This window comes from Dendrobates tinctorius, unplaced genomic scaffold (assembly GCF_039654945.1).
Source record: "Dendrobates tinctorius isolate UK_male_01 unplaced genomic scaffold, ASM3965494v1 ptg000245l, whole genome shotgun sequence".
In the NCBI taxonomy this organism is placed as follows: domain Eukaryota; kingdom Metazoa; phylum Chordata; class Amphibia; order Anura; family Dendrobatidae; genus Dendrobates; species Dendrobates tinctorius.
The window spans coordinates 1,548,078-1,567,604 of record NW_027361912.1 but is presented as its reverse complement, the minus strand read 5'-3'; the positions used below and the strand labels follow the sequence as shown (position 1 = coordinate 1,567,604).

The 19,527-nt window shown below is 46.0% G+C and overlaps 1 protein-coding gene across 2 annotated transcripts in view; it reads right to left on the bottom strand.

The window, feature by feature from the left end:
• The window catches only part of LOC141060773 (chromaffin granule amine transporter-like), a 116,922-nt gene that overhangs the window by 10,412 nt on the left and 86,983 nt on the right, over positions 1-19,527 (bottom strand). For both annotated transcript variants that reach the window (XM_073557126.1, XM_073557127.1), the window contains exons 8-10: positions 14,052-14,095; positions 13,901-13,961; positions 13,725-13,820 (exon numbers count right to left, since the gene is read on the bottom strand). In XM_073557126.1, the coding sequence (XP_073413227.1) occupies positions 13,725-13,820; positions 13,901-13,961; positions 14,052-14,095 (201 nt within the window). The remainder of the gene's footprint in view (positions 1-13,724; positions 13,821-13,900; positions 13,962-14,051; positions 14,096-19,527) is intronic.

Here is a 19,527-nt window from a genome sequence, read left to right as displayed (position 1 = left end):
TCGATGCAGTATTACCAGTTGTGTGAGCGGTACTTGAAAAATCAGTCCACAACATTGTCATGAAACCCCTGTCTCCAACGCCACTTCTGCTGTGTGCACCACGAACACCTCTGCCAAGCTGCCCCCAGCCCGTACGGCTCGTGTGAGAACCATCACCGCTGCTGTGTGCTGGGAATGCCTCAACCAACCGGTTTACCAGAGTTGCTTGTTTATTAGCCAATATTAGGTCAAGGTTCTCGTGTGGCATGATGTTTTGCAATTTGCCTTTATAGCGTGGATCCAGGATGGTGGCCAACCAGTAGTCGTCATCGTTCATCATTTTGGCAATGCGGGGGTCCCTTTTTAGGATCTGCAAGGCATAATCTGACATGTGGGCCAATGTTCCCGGTGTCAATGATGCACTGCGAGTGCTGGTTGAAGGAGCACTTTCTGGCAAATCCACATCCCTCCAGTCACGCACAAACCCTGTACCAGACCTTGCCACGCCAATATTTCCACTTGCCCCACGAGATGCATCCTCCTCCCCTAAGTAATCATCTCCATCATCATCCTCCTCCTCCTCTTCTTCCTCCACCTCGTCCAGGAGAGGTCCCTGAGCAGACAATGGCTGAATGTCATCAAGGATTCCCTCCTCCTCTTCCTCCTCGTCAACATTGGCTGCAGACGCCTGCTCCTTAAGGTGCGTCAAAGTTTGCATGAGCAGACGCATAAGTGGGATGCTCATGCTTAGGGTGGCGTTGTCTGCGCTTACCAGCCGTGTGCATTCCTCAAAACACTGAAGGACTTTACAGAGGTCTTTCAGCTTCGACCACTGCAAAACCAGTCAACTCCATGTCTGCTCTCAAAGTGCCTGGCCGTGTATCCTCCCACAAATGCATTATGGCTTGCCTCTGTTTGCACAGCCGCTCAACCATGTGCAGGGTGGAGTTCCACCTTGTTGCAATGTCGATAATGAGGCGGTGGTTGGGAAGGTGGAGCAATCGCTGCAGCTTCTGCATACGAATGGAGTGTACAGGCGACCGGAGGATGTGCGCGCACAGTCTTCGCACCTTCTGGAGCAGGGCTGTTAACTCCGGATAATTGTTGAGGAAGCACTGCACCACCAGGTTCAAGGTGTGAGCCAAGCAAGGTATGTGGCTGAGTTTTGAAAGGGCTATGGCTGCCACAAAATTACGGCCGTTATCACTAACTACCTTGCCTGCTTCAAGATGTATACTGCCCAGCCATGACTCAGTTTGTCGCTGAAAGTACTCAGCCAGTACCTTCGCTGTGTTTCTGTCGCCCAAACACATCATCTGCAACACAGCCTGCTGACGCTTTCCACTAGCTGCTCGATAGGGGGACACCTCGTGTGCAACAGTGGCAGCTGCAGATGGAGTGCTCGCACGACTGCGCTCTGTGGACGAGCTTTCGCTTCTGGAGGAGGAGGAGGGTCGAACGCCTACAGCCAACTTTTTCCTATACCGTGGGCTAGGCAGCACTGTCCCACCACCGCTGTCCCCTGTGGACCCTGCATCCACCACATTAACCCAGTGTGCAGTGATGGACACGTAACGGCCCTGGCCATGCTGACTGGACCATGCATCTGTTGTGAGGTGCACCTTTCCACTCACTGACTGCTTGAGTGCATGGACAATGCGGTCTTTCACATGATGGTGGAGGGCTGGGATGACTTTGAGAGAGAAGAAGTGGCGACTGGGTAGGTCATAGCGTGGTACTGCATAGGCCATGAGTTCGCGGAAAGCTGCGCTTTCCACCAACCGATAGGGCATCATCTCTAATGAGATTAGTTTGGTAATGTGGGCGTTCAAACCCAGCGTACGCGGATGAGAGACTGAGTACTTTCTTGACCTACTCATAGTGTCTGGGAGGGTGAGCTGGACTTGAGAGCTGCATATGGTGGAAGTAGCGGTGGACAGGGCAGACTGAGAGAGGGTTGATGATGGTGATGGAGTTGGTCTTCTTTCTGATGGCCTAGATTCAGTCTTTTGTTGATATAACAGTGGGATTCCCTGACTGCTTTGGCTTTGCAACGACACCTCAACATTTGCTGCTGTGCTAACCGGTGGTCTTACAGTGGGGGAAACAATGTTGCGTTGCTGACTACCTTCTTTGTGATCAGTTGCACATGTGGTACTTGAGGTTTGGTGTTGTGTCCACGCTTGCAAGTGCATGCTGGTTAAATCTCTAAGCATGCAACTGGTATTCAAATTTTTCAGATTTTTCCCTCGGCTAAAGGTCTTTGCGCACTTCTTACAGATAACCTTGGCCTGATCATGAGGATTTTGTTCAAAAAAGTGCCACACTGCACTCTTCCTACTTTGGAAGACATTTTGCGGCCTAGCACGCTGTGCTATTTTGACCGTCTGGACAAGCTGTCCAGCAACTCTTTTGATTTTTGGAACCTGTCTTTGGACTGCTCCGGGCCTGCCAGATAACAGCTGTTGCGATGTCGATGTCTGCTGTGGATGCTCCTCCTCCTCATCTGAGCTATTGGAAGCAGCACCCTCTTCCCCCAATGGATGACAATCTGGGTCAATAACAGGGTCATCCATCACCTCCTCTTCAATATCATGTGCACCTTCCTCTGTGTCACCGTGTATGGTGGTATAGTATGCAGGAAGGGGCACCTGAGTGTCATCAGGGTCAGAATCTGGCTCATTACACTGCGAGGACAATGTAGTGCTCTGACTGAATGTACCAGCCGAATCATCCATCAGCGGCTGTGCATCAGTGCACTCCATGTCAGATTCATCTTGGCCTGGGTAATTCACCATTGCACTTGATAACCCAGGCATGGTATGTGAAAACAGCTCCATGGAGTAATCAGTTGTATGGCCTGCGTCATCCTTCAATCTTGGTTGGGGTGAAGGACACAAGGAAAGGTGTGGTCATGAACATGACCCTCCAATGACGACTCGGTGCTTTTATTTTTTACAACTTCAGAAGAGGAGGCGATAGTGCTGGAGGCTGAGTCAGCAATGTAAGCCAAAACTTTTTCCTGATGCTCTGGCTTTAAAAGCGGTTTGCCAACTCCTAGAAAACTAAGCCTTCGAGGCCTTGTGGAGCCAGACGATGACACAGGCTCAACACCTCCTGCATTCGGTCCTATTTTGCTTTTGCCACTACCATCAGATCCACCACCAACACCATCATTACCAGCTGGCAACCCCCGCCCAATTCCACGGCCTCTTCCACCAGCCTTCCTCATTTTTGGTAAAAATGTACACAAAATCCCACAAACTATATAGTGATGTAAAACAAGGTACAAGGTGTATATAGGACAGGGGAGATTTTGAATTTCTGCACACACTTGTGGACACTGTTGGATTGTGTGAGGCCCAGTTAATATCACACCGCTATATCACAGGCTCAATGTCGCAGGTGTGAAAAATGTCACTATAGGACAGGGGAGATGTAGAATTTCTGAACACACTTGTGGACACTGTTGTTTGAGGCCCAGTTAATATCACACCGGAACATGTCCTCGACTTATTCTTACAGAGTGACACACAGATAGCGTCACTGTGGCCGTGATAACAGCCGTTACACGTTACTGAGAGAGGAGCGTGCACGTACACCGCTGTCCGGTGTCCGTAAAATTGTCAAGCTCCTTGTTTTTTAAGTATACGGACTGACACACTCTGTTTCTCTATAGTTTTGAATGTGATCAAACAGCAAATATACTTAACTGTTTGAAAAGCAGACAAAACTAGAAGGTGTAGGTCTGTAAGAACGGAACATGTCCTCGACTTATTCTTACAGAGTGACACACAGATAGCTTCACTGTGGCCGTGATAACAGCCGTTACACGGTACTGTGTGAGGAGTGTACACCGCTGTATGGTGTGAAAAAATGCACGCTCAATACCTCACCAGGACAAAAAAAAAATTTGGATTGCTTTTAAAAAAGCAGTTTGCAGAGCAGTGGGAAAACAGCAATGCAGCTATCAGGAAGCCTTATAAGGCAGCCTAACAAACAACACAGCTGATCCAGCAAAATATAGCCTCCCCTTGCACTGCACACACAGTGACTGGTGTGTTGTACAGGCAAAATCGCTAGCAGCAGAAGCAGTTTTTGGTGTCTTCTTCCCTGTCTAACGCTCTCCCTACAAAATCATCAGCAGCAGCAGCTCTCCCTATTCTGAGATCAGCATGAGTAACATGGCGGTCGGCGTGCACGCCCTTTTATACCCCCTGTAACGCCCCCCAAAGCAAGCCAATCACTTGCATGCCCTTCTCAAAGATGGTGGTGACCCCTGCCTATGTCATCACGTTGCCCACAGTGTCCGTGGATCCTGATTGGCTGAAAAAGGGCGGAAAACAAACTTTTGAAACGCGACTTTGGCGCTAAAGTCGCCAAGCTCGTGGCCGACCTCACCCTAGGGTCGGGTTTCGTTTCATTAAACCCGACTTTACGCAAAGTCGGCGACTTTTGAAATTTTTCGACCCGTTTCGCTCAACTCTAGTTATTAAAAATAATTACTAAGAACACAGTAAAAGGAACCGAGAGCAGTTCTAAACCTAGAGAGGGTAATTCTGGGTACTAATATTATGTAGGCGCCATATGTACTAGGGTGAAGAAAACTAGGAGAGTCACTTGTAGAGAAGGATCTGGGTGTACCTACAGATCGCAGACTAAATAACAGCATGCAATGTCCATAAGCGGCTTCTCAGGCCAGCAGAATAATGTCTTGTATTAGGTGAGGTATGTACTCGCGGGACAGGGACGTAATATAAAAAATGTACAAAAGGTTAATGCAACCTCCTCTCTTCAGTTCTGGGCACTAGTTTACAGAAATAATGCCCTGTAGCTAGTAGTAAATGTACATAGAAGATCCACAAAACAGATAAGTGGCATGCAGGGTCTGAGTGATGAGGAAGGATTAAAATAATTACATTTATTTAGTCTTGAGAAGACATGTCAAAGGGGAACAAGAATAACTAGTACAAGTACATAAATGACCCATGCAAAAAAGTATGGTCACAAGGTGTATCATGTAAAACCTCCTCAAAAGACAGAAGACATTCTCTCCACCTGGAGAAAGAAAGGTTCAATCTCCAGAGGAGACAAGGCTTCTTTACCATGAGACCTATTAGTCTGTGGAATAGACGATGCTAGATGATTTTTTTTAGAAGCAAATTACATAAATCTTTATGTAAATGTATACAATGTTTGTTCTGAATCTTGATCAGGAGGGAAAATTTTGCTCTTTTAGTTCAGACTGGATCATACATTATGGATGTACCCAAACTCCTTCCCTTTTTCCTTTCCCATGTCTCGGCTGAGCTTCCTGGACATGAAACTGTTTTCAACCATAGTAAGTACGTAACTGTGTAGGTTTGGCATGCACCAATCTAATGAGTATGGCTAGCATTTCCAGTGTGCAAATCTTAGTAGAAGCATTGTCTCCTAAAGTCTCATTGGCACGAGCATGGATCCTCTATTTTGTGAGGCTCCATATCAAAATAGTTTGTCAAATCTGAGGCTAGATTTAAAGGAAATCTGTCAACAGATTTTTGCTTCTCCCATCTGAGAGCAGCGTGATCTAGGGGCTATATCAAAGCCAGCTAGACTAGGGTTATATCCTAGCACTGCAGGTCTTGATTAGATGCACCTGACTAGCTTTTGACTAAGAACCAGGGCTTGTGGTCACCTGGGAGCTCTCAGTCTGCTGGGGATGTTGAGCAGAGGGGAGTGTGTAGAAGCTGGTGACTGACCAACCAAAATGTGAGCTGTAGCTGGGGGAGAGACATGCCAGAGTCTCTCTCTGAATGGAGACTGCAAGGATCAGCTAGGAAAGCTGAGCAGTCTGTGTGATGGATCTACAGTGTAATGTGTGGAAGCTGCAGCCTGTTCAGTATGAGCTGTCATTGGAGTTGAACTTTTCTGTTTGGTGCTGGAAACTGCTGGAGTTTGAGCTGAAGATGATACTGAGACTGGTGGGACAGTACCTCTTCTTTGTGTAAAGTTTTCTCTGGAAAAAATGACTTTATAAATCCTCTTATTGTGTCTAGGAGAAAGAAAAGACCTCCGGTGTTGGCATCACTCTTAAGCTGAGAGGAAGAGGACTGTAATCTGTTCGGTGACTCCGCACTGACATATATGTGCTCTGCTTAATGATCTGTTGTTTGCTGTGATACCTTTGTCCTCAGAAGAGGCTGTTTTGGTTGAATCCTTTGGAGTTTTTATGAAAGCAATAAAACTGCACTTTTGGACCAAACGATATTGCCTGTGTGGACACTACCTAAAGCCTACCTGAAAGCATGAATCTTTACTGGGCAGAGACCCTAATTTCAGCGATGTATCACTTACTGGGATGGTTGCTGCAGATCTGATAAAATCACACTTTTATCAGTTCTCTAAATGCTGCGCCCTGTATAACCCCGCACTCACTAATGATTGGCAGCTTTCTGTGTACACTGTGTATAGGCAGAAAGCTCACAATCAGTGGAGGGGACTGGATTATTGCTAACCTCCCACTGATAAAATTGTGATTTTTCTCAAAACTACAGAATGTATCCCAGCAAGTGACACATCAATGGAATCAGGGTCTCTGTCTCTACACTATGCTGTTCTCAGATTAGATGGAAAAAAATGATAACAGATTCCCTTTAAGGCATTGTGGTGGGAGTCTAAATGTGAAACTGAGGAAGTACATACGTCGCCGGATTACTAGATCTGACGAGTAAGAACTGAGTACTGTGCTCTGTGCAATGCCCTACTCAGTACTAATAAATGCTCTTTTAGGCTTTTAGATACAGTCATATGTTAAAGTTTGGGCACCCCTATTAATGATAACCTTTTTTCTTTATAACAATTTTGGTTTTTGCAACAGCTATTTCAGTTTCATATATCTAATAACTGATGGACTCAGTTATATTTCTGGATTCAAATGAGGTTTATTGTACTAACAGAAAATGTGCAATCTGCATTTTAACAAAATTTGACCGGTGCAAAAGTATGGGCACCCTTATCATTTTCTTGATTTGAACACTCCTAACTACTTTTTACTGACTTCCTGAAGCACTAAATTGGTTTTGTAACCTCATTGAGCTTTGCACTTCATAGCCAGGTGTATCAAATCATGAGAAAAGGTATTTAAGGTGGCCACTTGCAAGTAGTTCTCCTATTTGATTCTCCTATGAAGAGTGGCATCATGGGCTCCTCAAAACAACTCTCAAATGATCAGAAAACAAAGATTATTCAACATAGCTTTTCAGGGGAAGGATACAAAAAGTTGTCTCAGAGCTTTAACCTGTCAGTTTCCACTGTGAGGAACATAGTAAGGAAATGGAAGAACACAGGTACAGTTCTTGTTAAGCCCAGAAGTGGCAGGCCAAGAAAAATATCAGAAAGGCAGAGAAGAAGAATGGTGAGAACAGTCAAGGACAATCCACAGACCACCTCCAAAGACCTGCAGCATCATCTTGCTGCAGATGGTGTCACTGTGCATCGGTCAACAATACAGCGCACTTTGCACAAGGAGAAGCTGTATGGGAGAGTGATGCGAAAGAAGCCGTTTCTGCAAGCACGCCACAAACAGAGTCGCCTGAGGTATGCAAAAGCACATTTGGACAAGCCAGTTACATTTTGGAAGAAGGTCCTGTGGACTGATGAAACAAAGATTGAGTTGTTTGGTCATACAAAAAGGCGTTATGCATGGAGGCTAAAAACACAGCATTCCAAGAAAAACACTTGCTACCCACAGTAAAATTTGGTGGAGGTTCCATCATGCTTTGGGGCTGTGTGGCCAATGCCGGCACCGGGAATCTTGTTAAAGTTGAGGGTCACATGGATTCAACTCAGTATCAGCAGATTCTTGACAATAATGTGCAAGAATCAGTGACGAAGTTGAAGTTACGCAGGGGATGGATATTTCAGCAAGACAATGATCCAAAACACTGCTCCAAATCTACTCAGGCATTCATGCAGAGGAACAATTACAATGTTCTGGAATGGCCGTCCCAGTCCCCAGACCTGAATATCATTTAACATCTGTGGGATGATTTGAAGCGGGCTGTCCATGCTCGGCGACCAGCAAACTTAACTGAACTGGAATTGTTTTGTAAACAGGAATGGTCACAAATACCTTCATCCAGGATCCAGGAACTCATTAATAGCTACAGGAAGCAACTAGAGGCTGTTATTTTTGCAAAAGGAGGATCTATGAAATATTAATGTCACTTTTATGTTGAGGTGCCCATACTTTTGCATCGGTCAAATTTTGTTAAAATGCAGATTACACATTTTCTGTTAGTACAATAAACCTCATTTGAATCCAGAAATATAACTGAGTCCATCAGTTATTAGATATATGAAACTGAAATAGCTGTTGCAAAAACCAAAATTGTTATAAAGAAAAAAGGTTAACATTAATAGGGGTGCCCAAACTTTTACATATGACTGTATGATGAGTTCTTGTTATCACAATTAGTCCGGTCAGTGAAGAAATGGTTAAATATTCCAGGCTTCCAGTTAACAGGGCATATAATGATATAATTATAGGCACAACCTTAGGACAATTTGGTATAAGTTGTTAATGCTTCTCTAATGAGATTTCGGAAGGCAGAGGTTGATTAAGTGGTTTGATTTCCAGGAGACGTTTAATGTGATGCTGAGCAGTCGCCGATCTAAATACAGCAGTGTCCCAAAAAAGACATCAATCAGCTGCTCTTCTCGCACACCGTGAAGCTGGCCATGAAATATACTGCAGGACCGTGAAACGCTAAAGCAGTGGTCCCAAATCTTTCGTGCCATAAGAGCCACATTCAGCACTGACGGATGGTTGTGAGCCAAATTCAGCGCCCCTCTACGCCCCAGTAGTGACAGCAGCAAGCCACATATTATTTACTCAGTAACCCCTTCTAAATATTCGGAATCTGGAACTCTGGAATCTTCATAGAAGAACATTCTTTGGACGTACTGTTATGGTTCTGCAGCACAGGACTAGGGTAGGAGGGGGAAAACTGACCCTGCACTGCCACTAGACTGATACCCTACGATGGGGTGAGTGACCCATTCCTTGTGAATAGACCCACCGACAATCCTAGGTTAATCTCAAGCGAAGACCTATAGACAGGGGGAAGGGGTCCCTGAAAGATCTAAGGACTGGGTACAAAAACAGGTCACCTCCTAATAGAAAACAAAGGGAAGGCTGCAGAAACAAACTGAAAACAGAAACTAAAGGCCCCGTCACACACAGCGAGATCGCTAGTGAAATCTCTGATTTTGTGACGTCACAGCGATCTCGCCAGCGACATCACTGTGTGTGAAATCCAGCAGCGACCGGCCCCCACTCCGGGTATCGCTGATCATGCAGGATCGTCCTGGGCCATTTTTTGATCATTGGTCTCCCGCTGGCCAGCGCGCATCGCTGCGTGTGGCAGCAGGAGAGCAATGATCAGCGACACTGCATGCTGGTATCTAAGGTAAACAGCGGGTATCTAAGAGCCGCGCGGCTCTTGGATACCCGCTGTTTACCTTAGATACCAGCTTGCTCGCTGGTTCTGATCTCTGGTGAGTCTGTCTATGTGACAGCTCACCAGCGATCAGCCTAACGATGTCCCAGCGATCCCATCTATGTCGGATCGTTGGTGGGATCGCTGGGACATCGTTATGTGTAATGGGGCCTTTAGACTAGCAGAACCAGAGGTCCCAGAACTGCACTAATTAAACACACAGAAGGCAAAGCAAGGCTCCAAGCCAGACTTCAAGCTGATCAACACTGTTGTCCAGCAAGGAATGGGAGACAGATGCAGGTTAATAAAGGGTGATACAATCACCTGACCCAAGACTAACCCAGCGCCAGGGGAAAAAGACCAGCCGCCAGAACACTACAGTCATGGCCAAAAGTTTTGAGAATGACACAAATATTATATTTTCACATGATCTGCTGCCCTCTGGTTTTTATGTGTGTTTTTCAGATGTTTTTATCACATACAGAAATATAATTGCAATCATATTATGAGTAACAAAAGGTTATATTGACAGTTAGAATGAGTTAATGCAGCAAGTCAATATTTGCAGTGTTGACCCTTCTTCTTCAGGACCTCAGCAATTCTCCCTGGCATGCTCTCAATCAACTTCTGGATCAAATCCTGACTGATAGCAGTCCATTCTTGCAAAATCAATGCTTTTATTTTGTCTGAATTTGAAGGTTTTTGTTTGTCCACCCGTCTCTTGATGATTGACCACAAGTTCTCAATGGGATTAAGATCTGGGGAGTTTCCAGGCCATGGTCCCAAAATCTCTATGTTTTGTTCCCTGAGCCATTTAGTTATCACCTTTGCTTTATGACAAGGTGCTCCATCATGTTGAAAAAGGCATTGTTGATCGCCAAACTGCTCTTGGACGGTTGGGAGAAGTTGCTCTCGGAGGACATTCTGGTACCATTCTTTATTCATGGCTGTGTTTTTATGCAAGACTGAGAGAGAGCCCATTCCCTTGGCTGAGAAGCAACCCCACACATGAATGGTTTCAGGATGCTTGACAGTTGGCATGAGACAAGACTGGTGGTAGCGCTCACCTGGTCTTCTCCGAATAAGCCATTTTCCAGATGTCCAAAACAATTGAAAAGGGGATTCATCAGATAAAATGACTTTACCCCAGTCCTCAGCAGTCCACTCCCTGTACCTCTTGCAGAATATCAGTCTGTCCATGATGTTTTTTCTGGAGAGAAGTGGCTTCTTTGCTGCCCTCCTTGAGACCAGGCCTTGCTCTAAGAGTCTCCGCCTCACAGTGCATGCAGATGCACTCACACCTGCCTGCTGCCATTCCTGAGCAAGCTCTGCACTGCTGGTAGCCCGATCCCGCAGCAGAAACACTTTTAAGAGATGGTCCTGGCGCTTGCTGGTCTTTCTTGGGCGCCCTGGAGCCTTTTTGGCAACAAGGGAACCTCTCTCCTTGAAGTTCTTGATGATGATAGATTGTTGACTGAGGTGCAATCTTTCTAGCTGCGATACTCTTCCCTGTTAGGCCATTTTTGTGCAGTGCAATGATGACTGCACGTGTTTCTTTAGAGATAACCATGGTTAACAGAAGAGAAACAATGATGCCAAGCTCCAGCCTCCTTTTAAAGTGTCCAGTGGTGTCATTCTTACTTAATCATGACAGATTGATCTCCAGCCCTGTCCTCATCAACACCCACACCTGTGTTAATGGAGCAATCACTGAAACGATGCTAGCTGGTCCTTTTAAGGCAGGGCTGCAATGATGTTGAAATGTGTTTTGGGGGATAAAGTTCATTTTCTAGGCAAATATTGACTTTGCAAGTAATTGCTGTTAAGCTGATCACTCTTTATAACATTCTGGAGTATATGCAAATTGCCATTAGAAAAAATGAAGCAGTAGACTTTGTAAAAATTAATATTTGTGTCATTCTCAAAACTTTTGGCCATGACTGTACAAGAAAATGGCTGATAGTCACAAACTAAACAGATTCTAACACGTACCACATGCATTAAAAATGGGCAATAAAATACCCAAAATAAAATCAATGGGTCTTCAAATATTGCCAGTGTTTGAGAAGCACCATGACACCGTCCATTTGGGAATCTGAAGGAAAACATTAAGGAATTCACCTTTCCAGTAAACTTGTAGACACATTGTAGTCATTTGTTGATTTTTTTTTTGTTCTACAAATTTGGTCAAATTAAAGACAGTGGTTTCCCTACTGAACAGATTTCATGAACCATTTGCATGTATAGGACACGTCCTTGTGAAAGTTGTGATCCCCTGTGGAACTAATGTGTGTAGATATCTACCCGAAACTATGCATTATTTAAAGGGAATCTGTCGGTAGGATCAGCCCTCCTAAGCCGTCTATGAGGATGTAAGTCATAGGAAGCTGAATAAAATGATACCTTCATATTTGCGATCTGTTATCTTATTCCAGAGAAATCCTCATTTTAGAGGCAGCTCATTTACAGTACATATTAATAAAACTGAGAATTTCTCTGGCATAAAGACATCAGATCTCAGATATCAGAGTGTAAATTTAGTCAGCTTCCTATGGCCGACATGCCCATGTAGACGGCTCAAGGTCCCGTTACACTTAGCGATGCACCAGCGATCCCGACAACGATACGACCCTGTCAGGATCGCTGGTGCATCGCTAAATGGTCACTAGTGAGCTGCCACACAGGCAGATCTCACCAGCGATGCACCAGCGAACCCAACAACGATACGACCCGGTCAGGATCGCTGGTGCATTGCTAAATGGTCACTAGTGAGCTGCCACACAGGCAGATCTCACCAGCGATGCAGCAGCGATCCCGACAACGATACGAAGCGGTCAGGATCGCTGGTGCGTCGCTAAATGGTCGCTAGTGAGCTGTCACACAGGCAGATCTCACCAGCGATGCAGCAGCGATCCCGACAACGATACGAACCGGTCAGGATCGCTGGTGTATCGCTAAATGGTCACTAGTGAGCTGCCACACAGGCAGATCTCACCAGCGATGCAGCAGCGATCCCGACAACGATACGAACCGGTCAGGATCGCTCGTGCATCGCTAAATGGTCGCTAGTCAGCTGCCACACAGGCAGATCTCACCAGCGATGCACCAGCAATCTCGACAACGATACGACCCTGTCAGGATGTCTGGTGCATCGTTAAATGGTCGCTAGTGAGCTGCCACACAAGCAGATCTCACCAGCAATGCAGCAGCGGTCGGCGGTCGTCACTTACCTGTCACAGAAAGGAGTCTGTGTGCACATAGCCTAAGTGAATGTGCACTCCATAGAATAAAGAAGAAACCACTAGCAGTTTTTAAAGCAAGAACACTGGCAAAATACTCAAAAATACAATCCGGCATCTTTTTAGCTTTCCCATGGAGTTGTATTGTAAAGTACAGAGCGTCTTCTGAGCTGAAAACGCCAGAAGAACGGACCGGTCTCTTTTTTCAATGGCTTGGCATCTTTGGAAGCTTGAAGTAGTTAAAATATGTTTAAAAGCTTGAACATGTGCACAGCAAGTTGGGTTTTTTTTTGTTGCGTAGCAAAGCATATGTTCATCCTGTAGAACCTTTTCTAATAGATTTTTCAGACGGTTTTCTTAGTGGAGTTTATTGAGATGTTTTAAGAGCGGAAACTTTCCAAACTCCTGCCCAAAAGTCTCCTCTCCAAAAACTCAGTAACAAAGACTCAGCAGTCTTTCTGGGCTACAAGGCTCTGAATTTATTAAGAGTCGCAGTGTCGCATGCCACCTAATGAATTTGACCCAGTTTCTGAATGACTTGTGCCTCGCCAAAAATGATACTCCAGTCTGGGACTGAAGTTGCATTCCTACCGTACAAAACGCCACCACTCTTCATGAATAGGACAGACGGACATGGCCACATCCTGTCCCGTCGCGGCTCCTCAGCAGCTCCACTCATTTTGGCGGACCTGATTTAAACTGGCGTGAAAAGTTGCAAAATTTTTGCAACTAAATGTGACTTTTCAAAGCTTTTACACCACTTTTCTGGCATAAAAGCTATGATAAATGAGCTCCTATGTGTGTACATACCATCATTTGAGCTCCCTAAGTTGTATTTCTCCATGTGGAGGACTTTCGTGGACATTATCTTTGAAAGTCAACTGATTTTAAAGGCTTCCATGTAATACTTGATTTCGCCTGTGGAGGTGCTGTAAGGAAACTGAACAGTTGCTTCCCGCTTTATACACAGATTGTAGACTGATAATGTGCATGTTCCTGGAAAGCAATTTAGCATAGAACGTACCTAATTCCCAACTGGGCGAGCACATAGTCTCCATCATCCATATGGGCAGGGTAGGCTCCATCACTCCAATAGCCATATTAGCAATACAGAGAGCCCCTAGATAGAAAACAGTAGAGTACAATATATAAGCACAGGGTTTCCCATCACTATGCACATCCCAATGTACACCGCTATACCTGCAGCCACCAAGACGTAAGGGTCAGTGAGGAGAACGGAGTAGGATGTCGCTGGAATACTCTATGGAAGAACGACACCACAAATTCAACTTAGATCTAGCTATTCCACTTTCTTTTATCATTTTTTCCTTAAAATAAAAGATATACTCACCCCTGGAGTAAACTTGGTGGGTCGTAGAATACAGAGCTGAAGAACTGTGGACCAAGGAAGAGTATTCTGATGACATATCGTGGCTATGAACCCTTCTACCATCTTCAGAAATAATAAAAGGGCTTTTCAGATCATTTCATACAAACCCTGATGTCCTCTGAACAGTCTCTGGAAAGGGACCTCCCTAACAAGGAGCATTGAGGTGATGTCATCATGACATCACTAGATTAGATTTAAAGGGAACCTATATTCTGATTCTTGCTGCCAGAACCATACGGACATGATGCCGTGTATTATAGGAGCTTGTGGAAATTATACACTATACAATGCTATTAGTGCACGAAGGTTTATTATTTACATTTTTTTTTTCAATTTTTTATTTTGCACGTTCATTTTAATTAATCCACAGCAGTAGCGTAGCTACCGGGGAGGGGGCACACCAGCGCTACGCTACTGTAACTGTATCGGCGTGCACAGAGCGCCCACACATTTACATTCTGCGGCAGAGGAGGGAGAATCGATCTCCCTACTCTGCTGCCCAGCCGCTATGGGCCCCTGAGAAGGCAGTGGGGGGCCCCCGGTGCCAGCAGTGCGCCCCCCACCTCACAGCCAGCAATGTCGTCCTGGGCTATTCTGTGCGCACAGTAGCTGTGATGAGGTCACGGGAGGTGCGGAGTCAGGGGGTCACATGATCAGGGGCTTCAGCGGTTGCAGGGCTCTGCTGTGCTGGTTGTCATGGTGCTGGATGAGGTGAAGTAAGTTTGTGTGTGGGCTCAGGAGGGGTTTACAGGGTGGATGTAGCAGAGCTGTGTGTGTACGGGGTGTACGGAGCGGAGCCGTGTGTGCAATGTGTACGGATTGGAGCCGTATGTGTACCAGGTGTATGGTACGGAGCCGTGTGTGTACAGCGTGTACGGAGCAGAGCCGCATGTGTACAAGGTGTACGGAGCAGAGCAGCATGTGTACAAGTGCACGGAGCGGAGCAAGGTGTGTACAAGGTGTACGGAGCGGAGCCGCGTTTGTACAGCGTGTACGTAGCAGAGGAGCGTGTGTACAAGGTGTACGGAACAGAGCCGCATGTGTACAAGGTGTAAGGAGCAGAGCCGTGTGTGTATAGGGGGTATCAGGTGCAGTAATAGGGACACTTATGGCAGCAGCGGCTCAGTATTTGGGTATCAGGTGCAGTAATAGGGACACATACGGCAGCAGTGGTTCAGCATTGGGGTATCAGGTGCAGTAATAGGAACACATACGGCAGCAGCAGCTCAGCATTGGGGTATCAGGTGTAGTAATAGGGACACATACGGCAGCAGCGGCTCAGCATTGGGGTATCAGGTGCAGTAATAGGGACACATACGGCAGCAGCGGCTCAGTATTGGGGTATCAGGTGCAGTAATAGAGACACATACAGCAGCAGCGGCTCAGCATTGGGGTATCAGGTGCAATAATAGGGACACATACGGCAGCAGCGGCTCAGCATTGGGGTATCAGGTGTAGTAATAGGGACACATACGGCAGCAGCTGCTCAGTATTGGGGTATCAGGTGCAGTAATAGGGACACATATGGCAGCAGAGGCTCAGTATTGGGGTATCAGGTGTAGTAATAGGGACACATACGGCATCAGAGGCTCAGTATTGGGGTATCAGGTGCAGTAATAGGGACACATACGGCAGCAGCGGCTCAGCATTAGGGTATCAGGTGCAGTAATAGGGACACATACGGCAGCAGCAGAGGCTCAGTATTGGGGTATCAGGTGCAGTAATAGGGACACATACGGCAGTAGAGGCTCAGTATTGGGGTATCAGGTGCAGTAATAGGGACACATACGGCAGCAGCGGCTCAGCATTGGGGTATCAGGTGCAGTAATAGGGACACATACGGCAGCAGCGGCTCAGTATTGGGGTATCAGGTGCAGTAATAGAGACACATACAGCTGCAGCGGCTCAGCAATGGGGTATCAGGTGCAATAATAGGGACACATACGGCAGCAGTGGCTCAGCATTGGGGTATCAGGTGTAGTAATAGGGACACATACGGCAGCAGAGGCTCATTATTGGGGTATCAGGTGTAGTAATAGGGACACATACGGCATCAGCGGCTCAGCATTGGGGTATCAGGTGCAGTAATAGGGACACATACGGCAGCAGCGGCTCAGCATTAGGGTATCAGGTGCAGTAATAGGGACACATACGGCAGCAGCAGAGGCTCAGTATTGGGGTATCAGGTGCAGTAATAGGGACACATACGGCAGTAGAGGCTCAGTATTGGGGTATCAGGTGCAGTAATAGGGACACATACGGCAGCATCGGCTCAGTATTGGGGTATCAGGTGCAGTAATAGGGACACATACGGCAGCAGCCGCTCAGCATTGGGGTATCAGGTGTAGTAATAGGGACACATACGGCAGCAACGGCTCAGCATTGGGGTATCAGGTGCAGTAATAGGGACACATACGGCAGCAGAGACTCAGCATTGGGGTATCAGGTGCAGTAATAGGGACACATACGGCAGCAGCGGCTCAGTATTGGGGTATCAGGTGCAGTAATAGGGACACATATGGCAGCAACAGCTCAGCATTGGGGTATCAGGTGCAGTAATAGGGACACATGGCAGCAGCGGCTCAGTATTGGGGTATCAGGTGCAGTAATAGGGTCTCATATGGCAGCAGCGGCTCAGCATTGGGGTGTCAGCAGGATGAGGGGTTTGTGCAGGTTGGAGATACATGGTGATGGGGATGGAATATGAGAAGTGAAACGTGTCGTTGTTGTATTCTCTGTAGCAGAGTCGTGGCTGGAGAAGTTGTCATGTTGGTCTGGGCCAGATGTAAAAGACGCGAAAAGTGACCGATTCCATCAGAAAGATCGTCAGCGGTAAGACACCAACTATACCTGTGTAGTAATCACATATGTTTTGTAGGACTGGTATTTACCACTGACCATATTGCGGTAATATCCATGTTGGTCTTTATATAGGGATTATTTTCAGTAACAGCGCTGTCATCTCCTACATCCACTATTAAGGGGCGTCACCGAGTTGTAATCACAGTTACCTAGTTAGGGGCCCACTCAGAAGTTTCGCCCCCCCGAACCAAAACCCTAGCTACGCCTCTGGTCCACAGTAAAAGTTATGGTTTAACCACTGCCTGAAGAAACGCGCGTCGGAGTGTGATGTGGAGAGGCCACAAGCTTGTCTTGCACACGTCATTTTAGGTCCGTATTTAATATTCATGTTTTGAATTATCATGTTATGTTTGCGGATCATTGAGCCACAAGTATACAATGCCATCTTTTGGTATCAACACCTTTCTCACCTCCACGATAACTCACTATAGTGTTGTAGTTACCTAATATACAGTACACTTGATGGCTGATTTAATTAACCAGTTAAATGCTGCTGTCAGTCACTGACAGTGGCATTTAACATGCGCAGACAGGAAGTGCGTCATTACTCCCATCCGTCAGTGCCCCCTGCCACATGATCGCACTATGCCAATGGGTTGTCATGAGAGCTGGGGGTCTTCTGAGGACCTCTGTGCATGTCATCATGATCCTACTGTGAACACCACCACGGCGTTCATAAGAAATCTTAATTTTTGCTACACATAGCAATGCTGATGCACTGCTACAGTGGGGAAAAAAAGTATTTAGTCAGTCAGCAATAGTGCAAGTTCCACCACTTAAAAAGATGAGAGGCGTCTGTAATTTACATCATAGGTAGACCTCAACTATGGGAGACAAACTGAGAAAAAAAAATCCAGAAAATCACATTGTCTGTTTTTTTTTCATCTTATTTGCATATTATGGTGGAAAATAAGTATTTGGTCAGAAACAAGCAATCAAGATTTCTGGCTCTCACAGACCTGTAACTTCTTCTTTAAGAGTCTCCTCTTTCCTCCACTCATTACCTGTAGTTATGGCACCTGTTTAAACTTGTTATCAGTATAAAAAGACACCGGTGCACACCCTCAAACAGTCTGACTCCAAACTCCACTATGGTGAAGACCAAAGAGCTGTCAAAGGACACCAGAAACAAAATTGTAGCCCTGCACCAGGCTGGGAAGACTGAATCTGCAATAGCCAACCAGCTTGGAGTGAAGAAATCAACTGTGGGAGCAATAATTAGAAAATGGAAGACATACAAGACCACTGATAATCTCCCTCGATCTGGTGCTCCACGCAAAATCCCACCCCGTGGGGTCAGAATGATCACAAGAACGGTGAGCAAAAATCCCAGAACCACGCGGGGGGACCTAGTGAATGAACTGCAGAGAGCTGGGACCAATGTAACAAGGCCTACCATAAGTAACACACTACGCCACCATGGACTCAGATCCTGCAGTGCCAGACGTGTCCCACTGCTTAAGCCTGTACATGTCCGGGCCCGTCTGAAGTTTGCTAGAGAGCATTTGGATGATCCAGAGGAGTTTTGGGAGAATGTCCTATGGTCTGATGAAACCAAACTGGAACTGTTTGGTAGAAACACAACTTGTCGTGTTTGGAGGAAAAAGAATACTGAGTTGCATCCATCAAACACCATACCTACTGTAAAGCATGGTGGTGGAAACATCATGCTTTGGGGCTGTTTCTCTGCAAAGGGGCCAGGACGACTGATCCGGGTACGTGAAAGAATGAATGGGGCCATGTATCGTGAGATTTTGAGTGCAAACCTCCTTCCATCAGCAAGGGCATTGAAGATGAAACGTGGCTGGGTCTTTCAACATGACAATGATCCAAAGCACACCACCAGGGCAACGAAGGAGTGGCTTCGTAAGAAGCATTTCAAGGTCCTGGAGTGGCCTAGCCAGTCTCCAGATCTCAACCCTATAGAAAACCTTTGGAGGGAGTTGAAAGTCCGTGTTGCCAAGCGAAAAGCCAAAAACATCACTGCTCTAGAGGAGATCTGCATGGAGGAATGGGCCAACATACCAACAACAGTGTGTGGCAACCTTGTGAAGACTTACAGAAAACGTTTGACCTCTGTCATTGCCAACAAAGGATATATCACAAAGTATTGAGATGAAATTTTGTTTCTGACCAAATACTTATTTTCCACCATAATATGCAAATAAAATGAAAAAAAAACAGACAATGTGATTTTCTGGATTTTTTTTTCTCAGTTTGTCTCCCATAGTTGAGGTCTACCTATGATGTAAATTACAGACGCCTCTCATCTTTTTAAGTGGTGCAACTTGCACTATTGCTGACTGACTAAATACTTTTTTTCCCCACTGTATGTGTAGCACAGGTGATCAGATGATCGCAGCTCGAAGTCCCCTAAGGCAGTGTTCCCCAACTCCAGTCCTCAAGGCTCACCAGCAGGTCGTTTTCAGGATTTCCCTTGTATTGTACCGGTGATGCAATTATCACCTGAGCCAATACTAAGGAAATCCTGAAAACATGACCTGTTGGTGGCCATGAGGACTGGAGTTGGGGAACCCTGCCCTAAGGGGGCTATTAAATAGAGTAAAAAGTTTTT